The 20,612-nt window shown below is 44.8% G+C and overlaps 1 protein-coding gene across 2 annotated transcripts in view; it reads left to right on the forward strand.

Moving 5' to 3' along the window:
• Positions 1–916: 916 nt before the first annotated feature.
• Positions 917–20,612, forward strand: part of MBOAT2 (membrane bound O-acyltransferase domain containing 2) — a 124,021-nt gene continuing 104,325 nt past the window's right edge. For both annotated transcript variants that reach the window (XM_045884051.3, XM_054509591.2), the window contains exon 1: positions 917–1,096. In XM_045884051.3, the coding sequence (XP_045740007.1) occupies positions 1,022–1,096 (75 nt within the window). In that variant the 5' untranslated portion in view covers positions 917–1,021. The remainder of the gene's footprint in view (positions 1,097–20,612) is intronic.

The following is a 20,612-nucleotide window of genomic DNA, read 5'->3' on the forward strand; positions in this document are numbered from 1 at the left end:
CACGAAGTCTGGGCAGATACATCAGACGTCTTATCACACACCGACCAGCCGGCGATCCAAGGTGTGTGGAAAGAGCACCCCAGGGGGGACTGGGGGAGACGGCGTCTGCGGGGCGTGGCTCGGACTCCCGTTCCTTCGGTCCGCGGGTCCTTGGCCACCAAGGGCGGTCCAGGCGGGAAGAGACTCGGGCCCCGGGGCCAGCTGCACCGGGGTCCCTCACCCCCGGAGGGCCCTGGGGACTTGGCGGCGACTGGGAGGCACACACGACTGCGGCTGGCTTCAAGTCTGGGCTTTCCACACGGGACAAAGGGACATCTTATCCAGGTCACATTTTGGCTCGTGGCCCTCCTCCCCCCAGCCGCCCGGCTTTGTTCCCAGCTTCCCCCAGAGCTGGCTCGACGGCGACCCTCACGTCGCCCCTTTGGAGGCCACCCCGTTCCCCTTTGTTGTCCAGGGTTCCTCCTAGAGAACGGTGGCTGTCCGCCGACTGTCGGGAAGGACGAAGATGGGGTGACAGGGCGAAACTCCCACGCCCGCACCGCGCAGGGCCACCCGCGTACGCCCCTTCGCCTCCGCGCGGCGTCCCTCGCCCCCTCGCCGAGGCCTGAGGTAGGGGTGGGGCGCGGCGCGGCCGGCGCCCTCTGATTGGCTGCGGGCGTCGAGGCGCCGCGCCGCGATTGGGCGGCGGGGCTGTCTGGCGCGAGGGCGCGCGAGGTGGGGAGGGGGCGCTGGAAGCTGCTGGAAGTCAGGGGGCGGGGCGGGCGCGGGCGCGGGCGGCCGGGGGCGCGGGCGCGGGCGCGGGCGGGGGCGCGGGCGCGCGGGCGCGGGCGGGGGCGCCGGGGCAGGGCCGAGCCGGTCCCCGCCCCCGGCCCCTCCCTGGCCCCGCCCCGCGCCGCTCACACCGCGGGCGGCCAGGGGGCAGGCGCGCCGGCTGCATCCCCATCCTCGGCGTCGCCCGGCACGGCGCGCGGGCGAGCGGCGCGGGCGGCCGGAGCGCGGCGGGCGGAGTGCCAGGCCGGCCATGGCCACCACCAGCACCACGGGCTCCACCCTGCTGCAGCCCCTCAGCAACGCCGTGCAGCTGCCCATCGACCAGGTACGCGAGGCGGCCCTGCTGGCGTCGCGCCCTCGCCGCCCCCTCCCCGGCCGTGTGCCATCCGCGCGGGAGCCGGGACTCGGGGCACGGGCTGCGGCGGGGGCCGCCCCTTGAGGGGAGGGGGCGACCCGCCTGTTATTGTGCGCGCGCCATCTCGCGCCCGCCGCCCCTCCCCAGCGTGCCCACCCAGCCCCCATCCTGGCCGTGCCCGTGCCGCCCGGGGGGGCTCCGGGCACCGACGTGCGCGCGTGCATGCCTGGCCCTGCTGCCCGCCACGGCAGCTCCCCGACCCGGGTCGTGCGTGCGCCGGGCACTCGGCGATCCGGAGTCCCGGAGCCGCTTGCAGTGCGTGTGGGCACGGTGTAGACGGTGTAGAAAGGCTGTGCTTTGGCGAAGCCGGGGTGTCTGTGCCCTGCGCGCGTGGCATCGAGTGCCCCACGGGGAAGCAGGATGGATGTACCTCAGTGGAGAGTGCACTGGACTCGCGAGCGTGGCGTGGGGGAGGTCAGCTTAGGGCGCTACGACCTGCACCTTGGGACAGTGGCTTTGAAGTGTGGCTTGTTTAACAGGCAACAGTTTGCGGGGAAGGCAGAGAGGTTAGGAAGAAAAGTCCAAGTGAGATAATAATCCCAGGGTTTCTAGCTGAGAAAGTTGCAACCTCGTAGTTGGAAGAAGGCACCTTACCCCTCTCTCCCACGCCTCAAAAAAATATGGGACACTGTTTAGGTAAGGGGGGGTATTGAGATAAAGGCCAGTTGAGTTTGTGTGAAAGGCCTGAGGATTGTTGAGAAATAAACAGTATTGTGATGGGAAAAGCAGCGCCATTTTTATTGAGAAAAAGTTTGGAAGTATTTTCTCTGAGTGACATTTAGGGTAGTTGTTGGGGAAGGAGGCCGTGGAGATAGTTGCTCTAGCCCCAGGCTAGAGGTAATTAACTGAATTTTTTGCTTCAGATTATTTCAGGTGTGCTCGATCGAGAAGTGTTTGACTTTACAAGGGATCCTGGTTCACTGTCCTTTTCTTGAGAGCGTTGCTGTCATTTGATGTCATCAGGGATTTCATTTATAAGGCAGGATTCCTCTGTGTCCAGGCTAGGTTTCATAGCAAGATGGGAAACCACTCCTGTACCTGACATTATGACACTAACTTGCTTTGTGCTTTACTGGTTTTTTGTTTTTTGTTTTTTTAAAGACTGAGGTGTGCCTGAGTATATCAAAAATTTTACTTTCTGTTTGGATCTGAATCCCTTACTTCTATTTCAGTTATAATTTTTGATTCATGTAAAATATCTATCCCCTACAAATCTTGAGCAACAGTTAGAACACATACTGTACTAATAAAGTACCAGCAGTGAAATTAATCATGTACTCTACTAAGGTAGTCGTCTTCTCTGTTTATTAATGAACTGATCAGAATGTAGGATTTTTTTTTTTAATCTTCTTAGCCCTGTGGAGGATTCTCACTTTTCCAAACTGAACTACAGTATGACCTTTTAGTGTATTACACTCCTGACTTAAAGTAGGTTGTTGCTAGGGTATCAGCAAATGCAGGGTAGGTATCTGTTTAATAATTTTTTTGATGGTGAGGAGCAAGGGAGATAGGCCTCAGACTTTTTTCTTTTTAGTTGAGGCATAGTTGACATACAGTGTTACATTAATTTCAGGTGTACAACATAGTGATTGGACAATTCTCTGCATTACACAGTGCTCACCAGATAAGTGTAGCTACCATCTGTCACCATATGACTTTTCATTAATTTTAGGGAACAGGTGTATTCTTTCTCTTCCCACCATGATGGATTTTTTTTTTTTTACTATGCTAATGCCTTTTAATTTATATAATGCTTTTAACTTTTTAAAGTGATTTAGTATTAGTGAACTTATGTAAACATTTCAGCAATCCAGAGCAAGTTGTTTTCAGTACTGAAATAAACAGGAGTCTCAAGGGAAGGTGACAGGACTTGAAATTTTGACTTCTTTATTATCTGTAGGTCTTGATTTGGTATCTCGGACAATCTTCATTCTCTCGGGACAGCTCTGAATTTTTGCAGCCATTTGTATTTTGAGTTGTTTCCTCTTCTCTAAGCAAATCTTAAGAATTTGGATTAATAACCGCACACACCTTAACTTTTTATAGTGCTAAGAAACTATTTCTTTGAAGCACTGAAGAATTGACTTTTTTGCCGAGAAAACTCTTGGAATAACTAAAAACTCATGTTGTAAATTGGATTGATAAAGAGTCGTTTAATCATTACTTTAAAATTGAGCAAAATAGAAATTAATTTTTGTAACGTAAATAATTGAGTTCAAGTTGAGAGGAAGCCTAAGAATTACTTGTAATCAAATAGTGTGATTCAACAGGAAAAAGACAAATCAGGAAATGAAAAGTGTAAAAATATAACTTGTTAGTATGTTAATTTGGTATGTGCTAATTAACAGTGTTTTGAAAATTTAGGAAATTAAAAAAGCAGTTGTTGAATGTCAGAGGAAGAAAAGGACCTTAGGGCCAGAGAAATAGTTTAACTCTTGTACAAGAGTGAGTGTAGAATTTATGAAATGATAGAAAATACTGGTCTGTATGGAATATACAAATGCACATTGTAGGGTATAAGTTAAGGGAGAAAGGAGAAATGTTTTGCAGTAAGACCAGGCAAGGAAAAGGAGCAGATTTTGCCTTAGACTCCTGAGTTGGTTAATCCTAACTGAGAATTGCAGAGTGACCTTGAGGTAACCATAGTATTTGTTCAGTATGCCTTAAATTTAAATGAAAATATTAACTGCAATATGGAGTGAGGGTAGATGATGCTTTAAGCCTCTGATGTTTCCCCTTTCTAGGTCTTGCATTCCAGGTGACTTTATTTCTGGGGTGGTCATCATGGAAGGGGTAGATGGAGAGCGGGTTTTGAGGAGGATTTGGACTGAGGGAGAGCTATGCCAAGACAAGGGCCAAACGTGCTGTGGAGAAGCCATCAGATGTCATTGAATATAATTGTGTTCTTTATTAGCTGCTGGTGTGGTGAATTTTTTAAAGACCCCAAAGTGAGAATAATTACGTGTCCCACGCAGATCAACCTATTTTTTTAGAGTGGGTTTTTTTTTTTTTTAATCTCATCGTATCATACATTCTAATACACTTTATTGACCTAACTCTCTGAGTTACCAGACTGAGGCTGCTCTGGCATCCTCTTCCTCCTCCTTGCCTTTACTCTGTCTTTCCCTTTTACCATTTTCTGTCCTTATTTCCCATGATGCGGTAATACTTTGAAACTGGAGTAAATTTCCCCAGCGACAGGGTTTCCAGGTTGGTATTCTTGGCAGCCAGTTGGCCTCATCAAACAGTCCTGTTTGGGGACAGGGTCATCATTTTAGAGATGATGGATGGAGCTGTTTGGGTGGGGAGAGAGGGCAAGAGGGAGACTCAAGATATTTTGAAAGGTTTGGAGGAGGGAGAAAAAGATGGGTGGGAGGAGGAGGATGACCTGTTGTAGTTAATTCTGCAAAGTCAGGTAATAATTACAGTGGGTAACACCTTACAGCTTACAGACCTCTTTCACCACATTGTATGATTTAATTGAGTCTCGCAATACCTTGTGAAGTCAGGTGAGATTCAAGGTCTGATATATTTTAGCCATATGTATATATATTATATATATGTTATACGGGTTATGGTATTAACCATTTGAGTGAAAGGTCAATTGTAATTTATAGTCTTAACATGTGGCAAATAATTTTGGTTCATCACTGTTGTAGATCTGGGTTACCCGTGTATTTTGGGAGGAGAGACTGGAGATAGAGAACTTCCCAAACACTGAAGTGCTGGTGGTAATGGTTTGAATAGGAAAACTGTGTGTGTCTGTAAGAGAGAAAAAAATGTGGATGGAGGCTAATAAAATCCTGGTTCCATTTTGGTCAGTTTGTTGATTGACCTTTTCTGTATCTCCCCCCCACCCCATAATGTAGGCATCCAATGAAGTGAAGCAATATGTTTGGGTAAGGAGTAGTTATTAGCTTATTTAATCCTCCACAGGTCTATGCTATGATGAACCCCATTTTACAGATGAAGAAATAAGCGGAGATTTCAGTATTGGGTCTTTTTCGGATTATGACTTTTAGGGGGAAGAAGGTGAATAGCAATGAAACAAGCACATCAAGGATTAATTTTATTTTAAAGCCGCCATTTGAATGCTTTAGGTTTAGGACATAAATATTTAACTCATTTGTGTGTCCTGTCTACTTTTACACCCATAATGAGCATCAGTCTTCATCATGAGAACCCAGAAAACACTGGGACAATCTGCTGTGGAAGATTTCCTTTTAATAAGGAAGGCATATGGAACTAGGAATCTTGAATCTGTATTTTAGGCCCTGTCAGTTAACTAATTTTAGATATGTCACTTTACATAAATGAGTTTCCTTCTGTGTAAAATGTGTGTTGTGCTTAGTTTTAAAATTCCGTGATTCTGGGGCGCCTGGGTGGCTCAGTCAGTTAAGCGACTGCCTTCGGCTCGGGTCATGATCCTGGAGTCCCGGGATCGAGTCCCGCATCGGGCTCCCTGCTCGGCAGGGAGTCTGCTCCTCCCTCTCATGCTCCCTGTCTCTCATTCTCTCTCTCTCAAATAAAAAAAAAATAAATAAATAAAATAAAATTCCGTGATTCTGTGTTTGTTTCATTAACTGAAGAAGCTGCCCCAAATTCTTTCTGGACCGAGTTGGAAGGAATATAAATAAAAACTTAAGGGAGGGAAATGGACTAATAAGTTTTGAAGAAGTTTTCAACAGGAAGAATTGAAACTGCCTCTCTGTTTAATCTGAAGCAGCTGAGCAAAATAACCACATGCCCTGAACATTACAGTTAACGTTGGTTTCCCCGAACTCTGTCCCTTTATCTGTAGGAAGTAGTGTGGTTCTGTAGGGGAAAAGGCATAATTGGGTCTGCAGCCAGACTCGGCCGGCCCCGGGCTCTTTGGCAAATTACCGCATTTTTCTTTAAACCCCAGTCTCCTCATCTGTAAAATAAATAATAAATAACACCTAGTTGTAGATTACTGTGAAGATTAAAACACATAATCTGTGCAAAGCACCCGGCTCCTCATATATGTTTGATACACCATTCCTCTCCACAGATTATGAGGTGTATGCAAGTTAACATCTGTGTGTATGTATTCCGTTTTTAATCTTTAGGACTTCCTTTTTAGGAAGGGAAATATGAGGTGGAGGTTCAGTCCTATGCCCACACAGTGATTAAATTAGGATTAAAATCTAGTTTTGAGTTTGGAGTCAGAAGTGGCTTTTCTGCTTCTTCACAGCTTCAAGAGTTCTTTGTCCCCCTGCTTTCAAGCTGCCTGTGTTGGCACTGCCTTGATAAGTACAGATAACCCTCGTCTCTGTTGACTGGTCTGTCCGGGCTGACTTTCCAGGGAAATAATCAAAACAACTCACACACACACAGCTTTTGCCCGCAGTCCGCTAACAGGTGGGATTCCACAATGATGGCACTTGACAAGACTTTTTAAAGAATAAAGTAAGCCATAAACACAGTCCTCAGAAGAGTGATCCTTTAATAATTTTATGAATGGCATGGGTGAAGCCTGAAGTCATGCTTGGTCTATCTGTAGGGTGTGGAAAAGGTGGGGGGTAGCTGATGTGTGAAGAGATAGAATCAGGATTCAGGAGATCTGAACAGTTCGGTGCTAATGACGCGTCCCTTCTTCTTCCTGGGCTTATCCAAATCCTAAGCATTCTTCCAATTCTGCGTCCAGTACACCTTGCCTATAAATCTTTTTCTGAATCCCATTTGAAGTGACTGATTTCTTATTTGAACCACAAAAGCATTTTGGATTGGATACTCTTCTGGCCTTTATTCTGTTTAGTGTTATAGGTATCAGGCAGGATTCTGGTGGGAGCCAGATTGAACTAGGTAACCAAGGAGACCTTAAGAACTATTTACTAAGATAAGGGCAGGGAAATCATGGACTAGTACAGTCCCCCAGTACCAGCTTCACTAGGCCTAGAGAGACAAGGGGAGGGAAGGAGCAGAAACCCAAGGGGGAGCCCTGAGGGCTGCTCCCAGAGGCACCGTGGCCTCCTGTGCTGAACTTGAGGGAGGAGGATGGGAGAGATGAATCCCCCCCATACTCCATCTCCTGCTGGTGTCTCCTTCAGAGGGCAATCGATGATTTGGGGGCACAGAGTTAAACTGGAGGGTGGATCTGGAGGCATTTAAATATCCACAACAATATGATTACTAATAAGTATTTTACAATTTTACTCATTTCTCTACCTGCTGAACAAATAAAAACCCTTTTGTCTTTCTCCTCAGCGCACATCCTCATTCTGTCTCTTCTCATACATTTTGAAAGAATAGTTGGTTCTTGCTGTTTCCATTTTCACTCTTACAACCATTGTAATCAGGCTTCTGCCTCCAACACTAACAGCCAAATTGCAAACTTTAAGAAATGCACTCCTCATCAGTTACTTCCCTGGCTAAGACTCCTCACAGCTCCCGTGCTGCCTAATGCAGTGCTTTTTCAAGCGCGGCCCTGAGATCACTTGTATCAAAAATCACTTGGGATTGTTGTTATAAATATAGATTCTCAGTGTCTACCCAGCACCTTCTGAACGAGGGCCAGGGAACCTGTGTTTTTGATCAGGCTCCTTCTTACTCCCTACCCCTGCTACCGTCAGCGTTAGAGAGCTTTTTAAGGGTCTCCATATGACTGAAAGGCTATAACAGTGTGATGTATTTTTTGAACACTTGTATTTAACCATTTAATGGGTAACCTTTTTTTTAATTTTTTTTATTTTTAAGATTTTATTTATTTATTTGAGAGAGAGAGAATGAGACAGAGCACATGAGAGGGGGGAGGGTCAGAGGGAGAAGCAGACTCCCCGCCGAGCAGGGAGCCCGACGCGGGACTCGATCCAGGGACTCCAGGATCATGACCTGAGCCGAAGGCAGTCGCTTAACCAACTGAGCCACCCAGGCGCCCTAATGGGTAACCTTTAAAATACGATGCAGTGTAATGGTGCCGTTGGCAATATGATCCCAAGATTTGGAAAAATAAAATTCATAGTGTACTCTAGGCAATACGGCCCTGAAATGGGACAGGCTTTTTGTTGAATGATGTCCACGTCTCCCTTCAATCCTGTCGTTCATCTCTAGTGACTGTATAACCTCATGTATAGACAGTGTCAGGAGTCAGAATGTGGGGTCTCTCCTGAATGTGAGACCTGCCACTTGAGAGGCGTTGCCCACCCCCCCCAATCCCTACTGCAAGCCTCCTTTGAGAACCATTGGCCCCCGAAGGATAGGGATAGGCCTAGAACCTCTTAAGTGTGGCTTTTAAAAATTTTTTATTATTATTATATTTTTAAAAATTATTTTTTATTATTATTTGAAGCTTGCCCCCGATTGGCTGGAAATATTATTATTTCCTTTTTTTATTATTCAGAGCCCCCTGCGTAGACCAGGCAGTATAATGCCAAAGGCCGGGCGAGTAGGAGTGCTGGAGTGGGGGTTTAAATCCCCCTCTGCTGCTGGCAGTACCTCTGGACTCACTCACTCAGTGCTCCCTCCAGTATGTTTTCCTGTCTTTTCACTCCCTGCCTCGGAGTAAGCTTCTCCTCTGTCTGAAGTCATCCTGCTCAACCTCTCTCCTCGGCTCTGCACTCCCACCAGCCCCTCCCTGTCTGTGGAGCAAAAGCCCATTATCGTCCCAATCTGTCTTTCTTAGGAAGGAGTTAATGGGCAATCTTGGGGTCTTTCCCCTTTCCTCTGGCCACTTCTCAAATGTGCATATCCTTCCAGCTCTAGGAAGCAGTGGTGGGAGAACCCCCCTTTGGTTTCCAGGGGATGTGGCCCCCCTTGTTGATGAGGCCTCCCAAGCAACTGCCTCATGCCCCCTCCTGCTTTAGCCTGCTCTGATAGGCCCTGTACCACCTTTAAACAAATTATTTTATTTGCTCATTTTACACCTCTCCCTGCTGGGCTATCAGTTGCTTAAGAATAGGGGCCTCCTTGGGGCGCCTGGGTGGCTCAGTCGTTAAGCATCTGCCTTCGGCTCAGGTCATGATCCCAAGGTCCTGGGATCTAGCCCCGTATCGGGCTCCCTGCTCCGCGGGAGGCCTGCTTCTCCCTCTCCCACTCCCCCTGCTTGTGTTCCCTCTCTTGCTGTGTCTCTCTCTGTCAAATAAATAAATAAAATCTTAAAAAAAACCTTAAAAAAAAAAGAATAGGGGCCTCCTCTTACTCATGTTTGTATCCCTCATGCTTAGGACTGGCTTAGACTGTGCTTGGAGTCGGTGGGACTCCTGTGGGGACAGCACAGGGGGGCACCAGTGATCATTGTTTCTTAGCGGTGTGGCCTTAGCCTCGACTGGTCTTTTGCAAGTGGCAGTGGCCTGGTCTATAAAATGTGGCAGCCGGTGGGCCCTGCCCCACGAGGAGGTCATGCTCACTGCGCACACAGCGGACGCTCAGTGTTGGGGGCCGAGAAATCAGTGGTGGCCCTTCGCTGGATGAGGCGCTTCCTTGTCTTTGCAGCGCAGCTGGCTAAGAGCTCCCCAAATTGCGTTCAGGTCCCCCCTGTGACTTGTTCTCCTCCAGCGGGTCGCTCCTGAGCCTCCTAGCGGCCGCGTAGCCCTGAGTGTCATAGGCCTGCGTTGTGAGGCTCACTAAGACCGCACAGCACATCCCTCGGTTAGAAGGAGGCTCCAGCGACTCTTTTGGCTGACTTTATTTTCTTCAAGAGGGTTACTTAAAAGGCGACTGGTAAATCACTGAAGAATTTTGGAGGACTGATGATTATTCAAAAAGGAAATGAAGATAACCATGAGCGGTACCAGTATTCTCAGCTACATGATTACAGTGTCTGGCGACAAGGGGTGATTAGGGGTGATTGAAAAGAGAAGCTTTATCAGCATTGTTATCAGGAGATTCAGAATAAAGAAGCCTTCAGAGTGCATAATTGTCTTTATTCATGAAGAACAAAAGGCTCCACTTTGGGTGCCACGCCCTCTCCCCTTTCAGCTGGGCTCTTCTAGAAGGGCTCCTTTGCTGTATCTTCCCCCTGGCCTGGAACCAGCCAATCCGGGGAAGCCCGGCCAGCAGCACGTTCGTTCGACACTGGATTCTCTTGGGCAGCCAGTGTCCTCGTGGAGTGGGGAAGTTAGGGGACCCCCCCCAGCTGCCAGCCAGATGGACCTCACTCTTCTGTGAAGGCCCAGGCCTCTGCCCAGCTCGCCTTGCTCCTATCTATCTAGGCACTGGACAAAAATGTAACATACTTTCTGTTTTCATCCATAATCCCATAGAAACTTTCTTAGGTTTTAGAGGATTTCTGTGCCAAAGTAGGTGTTTGCGGAAGGTCGGATTTACAGGTAATACATGATTTTTTAAATTTTATTTTGGATATACTTAAGTTACTCAGTTGCATGTATATTGAAATAAATAGCTCTCTGCTTATACAAATTCTGAATCCTTTTCTTTTTAAACAGTTTTTTTTTTTTTAAGATTTTATTTATTTATTTGGGAGAGTGAGAGAGAGTGCGAGAGTGAGAGCACAGGTAGGGGGAAGGGGAAGAAGGAGAGGGAGAAGCAGACTCCCTGCTGAGCAGGGAGCCTGATAACAGGGCTCAATCCCAGGACCCCAGGATCATGACCTGAGCTGAAGGCAGATGCTTACCAACTGAGCCATCCAGGCGCCCCCCTGAATCCTTTTCTTTTTGAAACTAAATTATATGTAGATCTATGCACATGAAAGATAGTTAGGTGATACTTACCTTTTTTTTTTTCTTTTTTAACTTATTTTACTTAAATTCAGTTAGCATGGAGTGTGTCATTAGTTTCAGATGGATACTTACCTTGTTAAAACTGAATGGAAAGGGGAGGCCTGGGTGGCTCAGTCGTTAGGCGTCTGCCTTCGGCTCAGGTCATGATCCCCGAGTCCTGGGATCGAGCCCCGCATCGGGCTTCCTGCTCAGCGGGAGGCCTGCTTCTCCCTCTCCCTCTCCCCCTGCTTGTGTTCCCTCTCTCACTGTGTCTCTCTCTGTCAAATAAATAAAAAATCTTTAAAAAAAAACAAAACTGAATGGAAAGAAAGGCTCTGCCTTTTTGCAAAACCACTAGTCTAGTGGGTGCCCAATAGTGATTGAATTGAATGCATCTAATTTAACAGTATTACATTTCAGAGATAAATGTAAAGACCTGCAATGAATTTCTAGAAGTTGTATGTATAAAAGCAGAATTGCCCGAGACCAGCGTTAAACTGTCTGAGTAAACCCTGGGAGTTTTTATTTATCGGAAGGTGCCATTTGGCTGACCAGGTCACAGCTTAGGTGAAGTAGTAGTGCCATCATAAATTCCAAATGCACGTGTCTAGAGGGCACCAGGCAAGGAATGTAAATGAACGTCAGTGTAGGTGCCGCCCTTTTAGGAGGTGTGGACAGCGTGGCCATCTGGAAAGCCCATGCTCACTCTAAAAGAAAGCCCTCACTCCATTTTGCTGATGGTCACCAAAGCTGATTTTTCAAGGGAAGCTGGAATGCTAGATTTTTGTGAAAATAGGATTTTTAAAATTTTGGCTGAAATGTCCTTAGGTTTTCTTTTTTTGAGCTCGAGCAACACGAACAAGCCAGATTTAGCTTATTGGCCATTAAGAAGTAGGTAGCAGTTTCTGTTACAGTGGACGGTGGTCAGTCCGCTCTGAAGTTTATTGCCCTGGAACAAGGGTAGACCGGGTAATAACTATAGCCGGCACTCAGGACTAGAGAAGGCTGGAAACTCATGCAGTAGTTGAAGAAGTAATTCTAGATTTCATCACTTGGTAATTTCATCCTTTAATTGGCCAACAGAATTTCAAATTAAGTTTTCCCCAACTAGTTTTTTCCCTTGGGACTGGGTCATATCTTGGAAATAATCTTGAACATTAATACCCCTTTATTTTTTTATTTTTTTTAAAGATTTTATCCATTTATTTGAGAGAGAGAGAGAGCAGGAAGGGGCAGAAAGAGGGAGAAAGAATCTGAAGCCAACTCCGCACAGAGTGCAGAGACCGACGTGGGGCTCGATCCCACAACCAAGAGGCCACAACCTGAACAGAAACCAAGGGTCAGATGCCCAACCGACTGCACCATCCCAGTGCCCCAGAAAGTTAATATCCCTTTAAAGAGGGAAGGTTGGACTCTCACACAAACTATCATTTCATTCTTTTTGCAGATCCAGTATTACAATGATTAACTGATCTAAGTTGTTCAGGCTGTCTTAGGGGGTGTGACATTAAAAAAAAAATGTCTAGCTAATAGAGAATAAAATAATATTTGAAAAGGTCTTGATTGCTTTATAAGCCCCTACCAGTTTTTCGGTTTTTTTGGAGTGCACATTGAATTTTGGCCAGACTGTTTTGTCTTGTGATAACTATTCAGGCTTTGGAGTTTAAGTTTAATCTACAGTTGCTTCACTGTGAGTCTTAGTGTGCCTTTTCTAATACTGGACTGGCACAGCTGTTCATGTTAGCTGCTTACCAAGAATAGAAATGACGAAGACTGGGTGTCTGAGTAGAGCCAAGAAGTTGAAGGTAGAGGGCAGGGTGAAGCTTCCCTTGCTGGTCCTTAGTATCTTTGGAGATAGTTAAGGGGTCCTTAGTCTAAGACGATAATCCTGCTATGAGGTGGTTTCTGTACCTTTCCTACAGTATCAGACTAGTGTGTCTTTTCCTTTTGTTCTTGTAAAATATTGTTAAATCACATAGTAAAGGAAAGTCTTGGTGTATTTGGCATCACGAAATTGAGCTTCAGCCTTCCATTGGATTTGAATGGAAATTCCGATAGTCAAAATTGAAAGAGAATTTGGGGTATTGTCAAACTGTATATTTGTTACAATTTTCAATATGGATTGGAAGGATTCCATTCTAAAGTGGTTTCCTTTTTGAAGTACAGGAAATATAAATTAATGGAGAAATATGCTGTTCTAAGAAGGTTTTGGGCACAGACTCAGAGTTTACCACATAGGACTATAAAGTAATTTATAAAGTAACTTTGGTAGCCAACACTTGAGTAGATTTAAAAAAAAATCCTCAGAATATTAAAGACAAAAGGATGTTGGGACCATTTCAGCAAAGACAAAATAAATTGGATAATGCCCAAAGCTGGTCCTGGATTGTTTTCCTTTTTGTATTGATTTTATTGAAAGCAAGGGCCTCTGGAAAATAATGAAAAGGTTAAACTGCATTTCCCTATTTTGTCCCTAATTCTAGATTAGGTAAATGTATGATATTGAAGGTTTAGCTCTTGTAAAATGCAGAACGGTCCTGTAGGTCAGTGTGCCTTGGCTAGGCTGGTGACACGGATTAGCAAGATTAGCCATCCCTGTGTTGGACAACAAACAGTGTGCAACAGGGCGAGGCCCAGCAAAGGAAAGCCAAAGGTGTTGTGTGTCACTGTAAGTCATACCCCGGGAAGGTGGACTGTGACCAAAATCCAGAGCCTTCTCTGAAACTGGGGATCAAGTAAACTAGGTAGTAGTCACGTAGAAGACAAACCTTTGACAAATTGGTATCCTTTGAGAATGATTATGGAAATTTGTCAATTGTTGTAGGGTTGTGGTCTGCAGTGAATGTTGGTACTTTTAGAACACTCTTTTTTTAAGATTTTATTTTTTTTGAGAGAGGGAAGAGAGATAGAGAGCACGAGCAGGGGGCGGGGAGAGGGAGAAGCAGACTCCCAGCTGCACTTAGAGCCCCATGCGGGGCTCGTTGTGGGGCTTGATCCCAGCACTCTGGGATCATGACCTGAGCTGAAGGCTGATGCTTAACTGACTGAACCGCCTAGGCGCCCCAACTTTTAGAACATTTTTTAAAAAAGGAAAGTTGCTGGGGTGCCTGGGTGGCTTAGTTGGAATTAGTTTGGATAAGGCAGCTACAACAGAGAATCCCAACAATAAGCCATTGACTTAAAGATAGTTGTTTATTTCCCTCACATAACAGTTTTGATGCAAATGGTCTAGACTGGTGCATAGGTATGCACCACCTGGTCCTACAAACACCTGTCTCCTTTCAACACCTTATTCTTCCACCTGGGGCCTTACCGTCAGCCTGGTCAAGGCTGGTTTGCTTACGACAGTGGTCCTTAAGCTTGGGGTGGCATGAGGATCCCCTGCTGCACTTGCTGAAAACACAGATTGCTGGGCCCTATGAACAGGTTTCTCATTCAGTAGGTCCAGGTTGGGGCCTGATAATTTGCAAGAGGAGGGGGTTCACAGATGTCACTGCCACTGCCCTGACAACCGTACTTTGAGAACTTGGCGGGTTCCAGGGGAAAGAACCCACGTGGTCACAGCTGAGGTCCAGAAGTGGCAGATACATACCACTGTGACTCATTCCTTTTGCTAGAGCTTTGGAACATGGCCACAGGTCACAGCAAGGAGATGGTTGCGGGGGGGGGGGGTGGCTGGGGGCTGGTCAGTGTCACCTACCTGGGCAGCCACGTCCAGCTACAGTTCTGTGACTGTGGGAGAGCAGGGCAGGCTCCATCACACTCTGGAATCATCTAGGGAAAAGCAGCTGTAACGCAGGTTTGGATTGGTCATTCAAGGTAACATTCGAGACAAAATCTTGAAGGGTGAATTTTCCTGGCATCCCAGAGAGGCTGTGCAACATGCAGTTGAGGAAACTGCGAAGGAAAGCAGAGCAGGCTCACTCCTTCAGGAAATACGGATTACTGGCCAGGCTTTGCGTGAGGCCTCGTACCGCAGAGAGTGAGAGGAGATGGGCAGGGTCTGATGATGTCGCTGATTATAAAGCAAACATGCTTCGTGCATTAAGATTCCAGTGGTTAAGATCATAGGTGCCAGAGTCAGCTTAGGTTCAGGTTGTGGTTCTGCCCTGGAGCGTCACAAGCCACGTGAGCCGCTTGGGCCGCGCGCTTTCTGTACACAGAGCAAGTGCTCCATGAACAACGGCGCCATCGCACCTTGGGTGAGCGCTGCTCGTGTGAAATACAGTCTTCGCTGGGAAGTCTCTGGTGGATGGCCATCTGGCTTCTCCTTGGACACTTCTGTGATGGAGAGCTTGCTCCCTCTGTTGGGGCAGTTAGTTAGTTAGTTCTGGATGGCTGTGGCTGTGAGGGAGCTTGTCATCCTGGGGCCCATAAACTTTCTGAAATAATCCAGAAATGCTCTGTTTCAGCCCATCTCTTCCTGGTTACCTTTTAGGTCATTGGAGACATTCCATTCTTTCTTTACATGGTTGGCTTCTGAGCAACTACACTTTAGTAAATTAGGTATCAATACCCCAAAATCTTCTAATCTGGAATGCATGGGCTTATGGGTGAACACTTGTGCTGTTCTGGGGTGGATGCCCCTCTTCTGGAGATGCAGTTTCGGAGTGTTGCCCTCCTGAGAGTATTGCATTCTTGGCATACTTGTTTGCAGATTTATTGCTTTTTCCCTCTATTATTTACTAATATGTACTAAAAAATAAAATTACTGATTGAGTAATGGAGGATGTTCTCATAAATGATACATTTGGGACAATGATAGAAACCATTGAGCATGCCCCAAATGCCACTTCTTTAGACCCATTGGCCTCCTTGTACACAGCCGGCTGATTGTGGGTTCAGGTGTGAAAAAAAGAGCATACCTGAAGAGCATGGATGAAATGCTGGAAAAGTGTCATCTAAGACTATGTTTAAATAGGGGTCCATCAAATCACATTTTTAGTTAAATGTCTAATGGCTGAATAGTTAAAATCAACATTGAGTTAAAGCTGAATATCATCCAGGCAAATCTTGAGAATTTTTTTGTCTTCAACTCCTGAAAATGATTGATGATGTCTTCTAATTATTTCTGCAAACATTTGTTTCCCTCCGTAGATTCAAAACAATAGGAATTCTCTTCTTGAACATTCTTATGAAGACTGTTGACTTGAGGTTTAATTAGCGAGAAACAAAACATGTTTTGGATACCCTAGTTCTCTTTTATGCCTTCTTTTTCTTCATAGTTCTCATATATTTTTATTGTGTATGTATGGTTCATTATGGTTATTATTGTGAGTTTAGAGTTTTTCTGCATGTGAAATTGAGATAGCAGAGCTGATTATTCCGTTTTTAATTCATTCTTACAAGATGTATAGAATTCCCAAATAGACCATTTTCATTAAAAAAGGTCATTTTTCATGACTTAAATGAAACTAAATAACTAATAGCTTTTGTACTTATTAATTATAACAGCGTTTTACTCTTGTGGTAAGAAACATGTAGTTATATTTTACCTGATAGATTAGTAATATATAAATCCTATAAGGTGAATTTACTCCAAGTTAAATGTATAGTGCTTACCTACATATATTTGAAAGTTAATATTCATCAGGAAGAATAAATGTGAATGACATGCATTGTTTGTAATGTTGGTGTTACTTTGCTGCTCAGAAATAACGATAGGTTAAGTTATCTCGTGAGATAAAATTGAGATAAATGAGAAATTCAGGGATACCAGGAAATAGGCATTAGGCCTTTTGGCCTTTTACAGGCCAAGACCCAAACCGAAGCAGAACAGTGGTTTTGGGCTGAGTAACAAGGCAAAACCAAACTTCAGTTTATCTGTAACTTGAAAAGTGGATGAAATTAGGTATTTCATATATATATTTTTCCCCCCCTCTCTTTGGGAGCTGATTCTTCATACAAATTCATTGGTATTTATGCATTTTTTATTTCATTTGTGTTTTTACCAATGATGTATTATGTACCCTAATAGGCAACTGAACTTAGTTTGTATATTTTCTATCTGATTTAAAAAGTAATACATAATTCATTGTGTAAAATTTATAAGATACAGAGTATAGAGATTAAAATTGGAAAATCGCATATTATTCTTCAACTCAGACTACTTTTGCTGACTCGTGTGTTTAAACAAAATTGAATACATACCTGAATATTAAATTTTTATAACCTTTTATTTTTACTTAGCATCTTGAAAATCATTTCCAATTTTATTAAATACTTTTCAGAACCTATATAATGTTCCAACATTTGGATGGTATATAGTTTAATTATTCCTCAGATTGTATGTAATTTTTTGCAATAAATTTCCTTATATATACATTTGGTACATAAGCCTGTTTGTTTCCTTAGGATAAGAAGTTTCTTAGGTGTGAGGCAATAGGCGAAATTACTGTTTTTTAAAAACAATTATGAGAAGTTTTCATTTTCTCTTAATTACCACAGTTTATTTTCTCCTTTAATATTTTTAATCATGTTTTCACTTTTGAAATTTTCTTCAAACTTACACCCTTTAGAAGTTACCTTGTCTTGGAGTGCCCGGGCGGCTCAGTTGGTTAAGCGTCCGACTCTTGATGTCGGCTCAGGTCTTGATCTCACCATCCTGAGTTCAAGCCTATTAAAAAAAAAAAAATAAAGAAGTTACCTTGCCTTGTTCTTCAGTACGGGAATGTTTTATGTGTAGGCAGGTTGCCAGTGCTGCTCACCTTGGGTCAGGGTCTGCTCACAACTATGGACATGCTTCCCCCACTCTCCCACCTGTAGCACTTGGTTGAAGGGATCAAGAAGAGGCCCTACCACAGATGGCATGTGGCCTTCTTGTAGCCCTTGCCTCTGGCTGGCACTCAGTGAGGTGCTCTTCTGTACACTGTTTTTAGAAGTGTTGGTTTACTAGGTTGTTTCCTCGACTAGACTGAGCAAGATCTTTGGTGCAAGGACTGGATCTCCTGCATCCCTCCAATGGGCATGCCTACCTCTGCAGCTATTTGTCAGATGTTTGCATTGCCTACAAGTTTAGGATGATACTTCCAATTTTTAGAAAAATGATACTAAATTAATTTTTAAGCCTCCAAACCATTTGGACGTCTACCAGCAGGTTTTTGTTTGTTTGTTTGTTTTTAAAACAAATCAGTTACTCAAAAGCATTTCTAGAATTTCGGTATCATGCTTAATGTATTCATGGTATTTGCTTTCATATTCTCATTCCAGTCTCATTTCTTACTCCAGTTTGTGTGGTGTTGAGTTAGACTTCAACGTGAAAAGGAACCGTGCCAGTTACGGATCGGATGGTATGGTCAAGGGACGCTGGAGGCTGGGTATCTGCCTGTCTTATGCTCAGAAGTCACCTCTAATGAGGTGTCATGGTTAATGGAGCAGATACGTCCATTTTTCCTTCATCCTCCTTTTAGTGAGTCCTGCCTCATGTTTCTGAGAATAATAGGGAGACTCCACTCTTCCTTGATTCTCTGCCTGCACATGAAGAAGAAACAAAAAATTGTCACATTACTTTAGGAAATGTATTGTAAAGAAAGTGAAGATAGATATTTAGTACTAAGTCATAGGTCCTATCCCTGCTCAGGGCCCCCTGGGGAAGTCTCTTCTTATTGAGACTAGAATCCCAAATCCTGCCATAATTGGGCCCCACCAACTTGTCAAACCTAATTTCCTACAGGTTTTTCCTCCTTTCTGTTTCAACTACACTGGCCTTCTCACAGTTCTTTGAATATCTGAAGCATGTTCCTGCCTCCGGGCCTTTGCACTTGATATTCCTGCTCAAGATATCTGTATAGCTTACTCCCTCACTTAAAGTAACTTTCTGCTCAAGGCCTCCTAGAGGAGGCCTTCTCTGATCTCCCCATTTGAAAATAGAAACTCCTGTCATTTTGGGGTACCTGGGTGGCTCAGTCGATTAAGCATCTGACTCTTGATTTCTGCTCAGGTCATGATCTCAGGATTGTGAGATTGAGCCCTGGGTTGGGCTCTGTGCACAGTGGGAAGTATGTTTGAGATTCTTCTCTCTCTCTCTTCCTCTACTCCTCTCCCCACTCATGCTCACTCTCTCGCAAAACAAAGCTTTAAAAAAAAAAAAAAAGAGCCTCCTGTCATTTTCCTCTTTCTGTCATATTTTTAAAAATATTGACCTTACATTATTTCATACATTTTGACGTTATATATTCATTTGTTTATTGTCTGTTTCTCTTACTAAAATGTAATCTCCATGAGAAGAGGGACTGTTTTTTTCCACTAGTGTCTGGGACGGGACCTGGCACATAGAAGGTGCTCAATAAATATTTGTCCATTGTATTAATGAACTAGGAACCTGATTATATGTATTTTTTAGGTTTTGTTTCCCAAAGCTAACCAACTATAATTTATCAGCAGCCAATGATAGAACAGATGACCTGTCTTAGCATTAACTTCTATTTCCTTTTTGTCATTTCCCTTTAAGATTAATGCATTATCAATTCAGAAACGTATTTTTTTCCTGTTGAGAGCCAGTGGTGTGAAATGATGGTAGTGCTGCTTTTTAGGTAGGAAACGTGGAACTAGTTATTTAACCTCTAAATAGAGACACCTCAGTTCCTTTGTATGTAAAATGGAGATAATGGTAATGTTGGAGTTTTAGGATTTAGTCATTAATAACTCTCTCTTGCCAAATTTAGACCAAAGAGAGAGATTTGCAAGAGTCAGAGGACATGGATCGGATTGTCAGCCTTACTGACAGAAGCTGGATTGGAGGTGGTGACGTTGAGGTGCCACCATGCAGGGTTCCCAGTGATTTCTTTACTCCTGGGAGTAAGTTTAATTCCCCCAGTGCAGGCAGAGCTGGGTGTCTGCAGATTCCCCCCAGAAGAAACACAGCTTCCCCAGTAAACTTCCTAAGTAGGGAAGCAGCCTGTAGACTGGCAGGTTTAAAGGAAGCCCAGAACGGGCTGGGAGGCTCAGTCAGTGAAGCGTCTGCCTTCAGCTCAGGTCATGATCCCAGGGCCCTGGGATCGAGTCCCACAACGGGCTCCCTGCTCAGAGGGGAGCCTGCTTCTCCCTCTCCCTCTGCCTGCCGCTCCCCCTGCTTCTGTGCATGTGCTCTTTCTGTCTCTCTGTCGAATAAATAAATAAAATCTTAAAAAAAAAAAAAAAGAAAGCCCAGAAGTTGAGTGAATCGCTCTTCCTCTGATGGGAAGGAGTAGGTAAGGGCAGGTGCATTACTAGGAGAAAGATGACACCCGGGGAACAGAGGGTCCCCCCAACAAGTAGTACATGGTGTGGTGAGGACTTTTACAAGGTCTTTTCTCCGTGTAGAGTTTGGAACATAGGAAGTGCCGAATCACTGTCAGCCGCTCTTCATGCTGTAACACCTGTGTTATCGTGACTTAGAGCAGTTATCATACTGGACTGTGGTCTTTTTTTTTTTTTTCCTGCGTACTACTAGATTGTAAGCTCTTGGGAGAAGAAACTTTTTTTTTTTTTTAACGTATATATATATATTTTTAAGATTTTATTTGCGAGAGAGAGAATGAGAGACAGAGAGCATGAGAGGGAGGAGGGTCATAGGGAGAAGCAGACTCCCCGCTGAGCAGGGAGCCCGATGTGGGACTCGATCCTGGGACTCCGGGATCATGACCTGAGCTGAAGGCAGTCGCTCAACCAACTGAGCCACCCAGGCGCCCGGGAGAAGAAACTCTTCGTTATCTCCTGACTCTCCGGTGCTAGATGATTTCGTGTTGGCTCGTAGCCGTCAGTGACTAGAT

This window comes from Mirounga angustirostris, unplaced genomic scaffold, assembly GCF_029215605.1.
Source record: "Mirounga angustirostris isolate CCGP_5_RB_7025 unplaced genomic scaffold, mMirAng1.0.hap1 SCAF_10, whole genome shotgun sequence".
Classification (NCBI taxonomy): Eukaryota; Metazoa; Chordata; class Mammalia; order Carnivora; family Phocidae; genus Mirounga; species Mirounga angustirostris.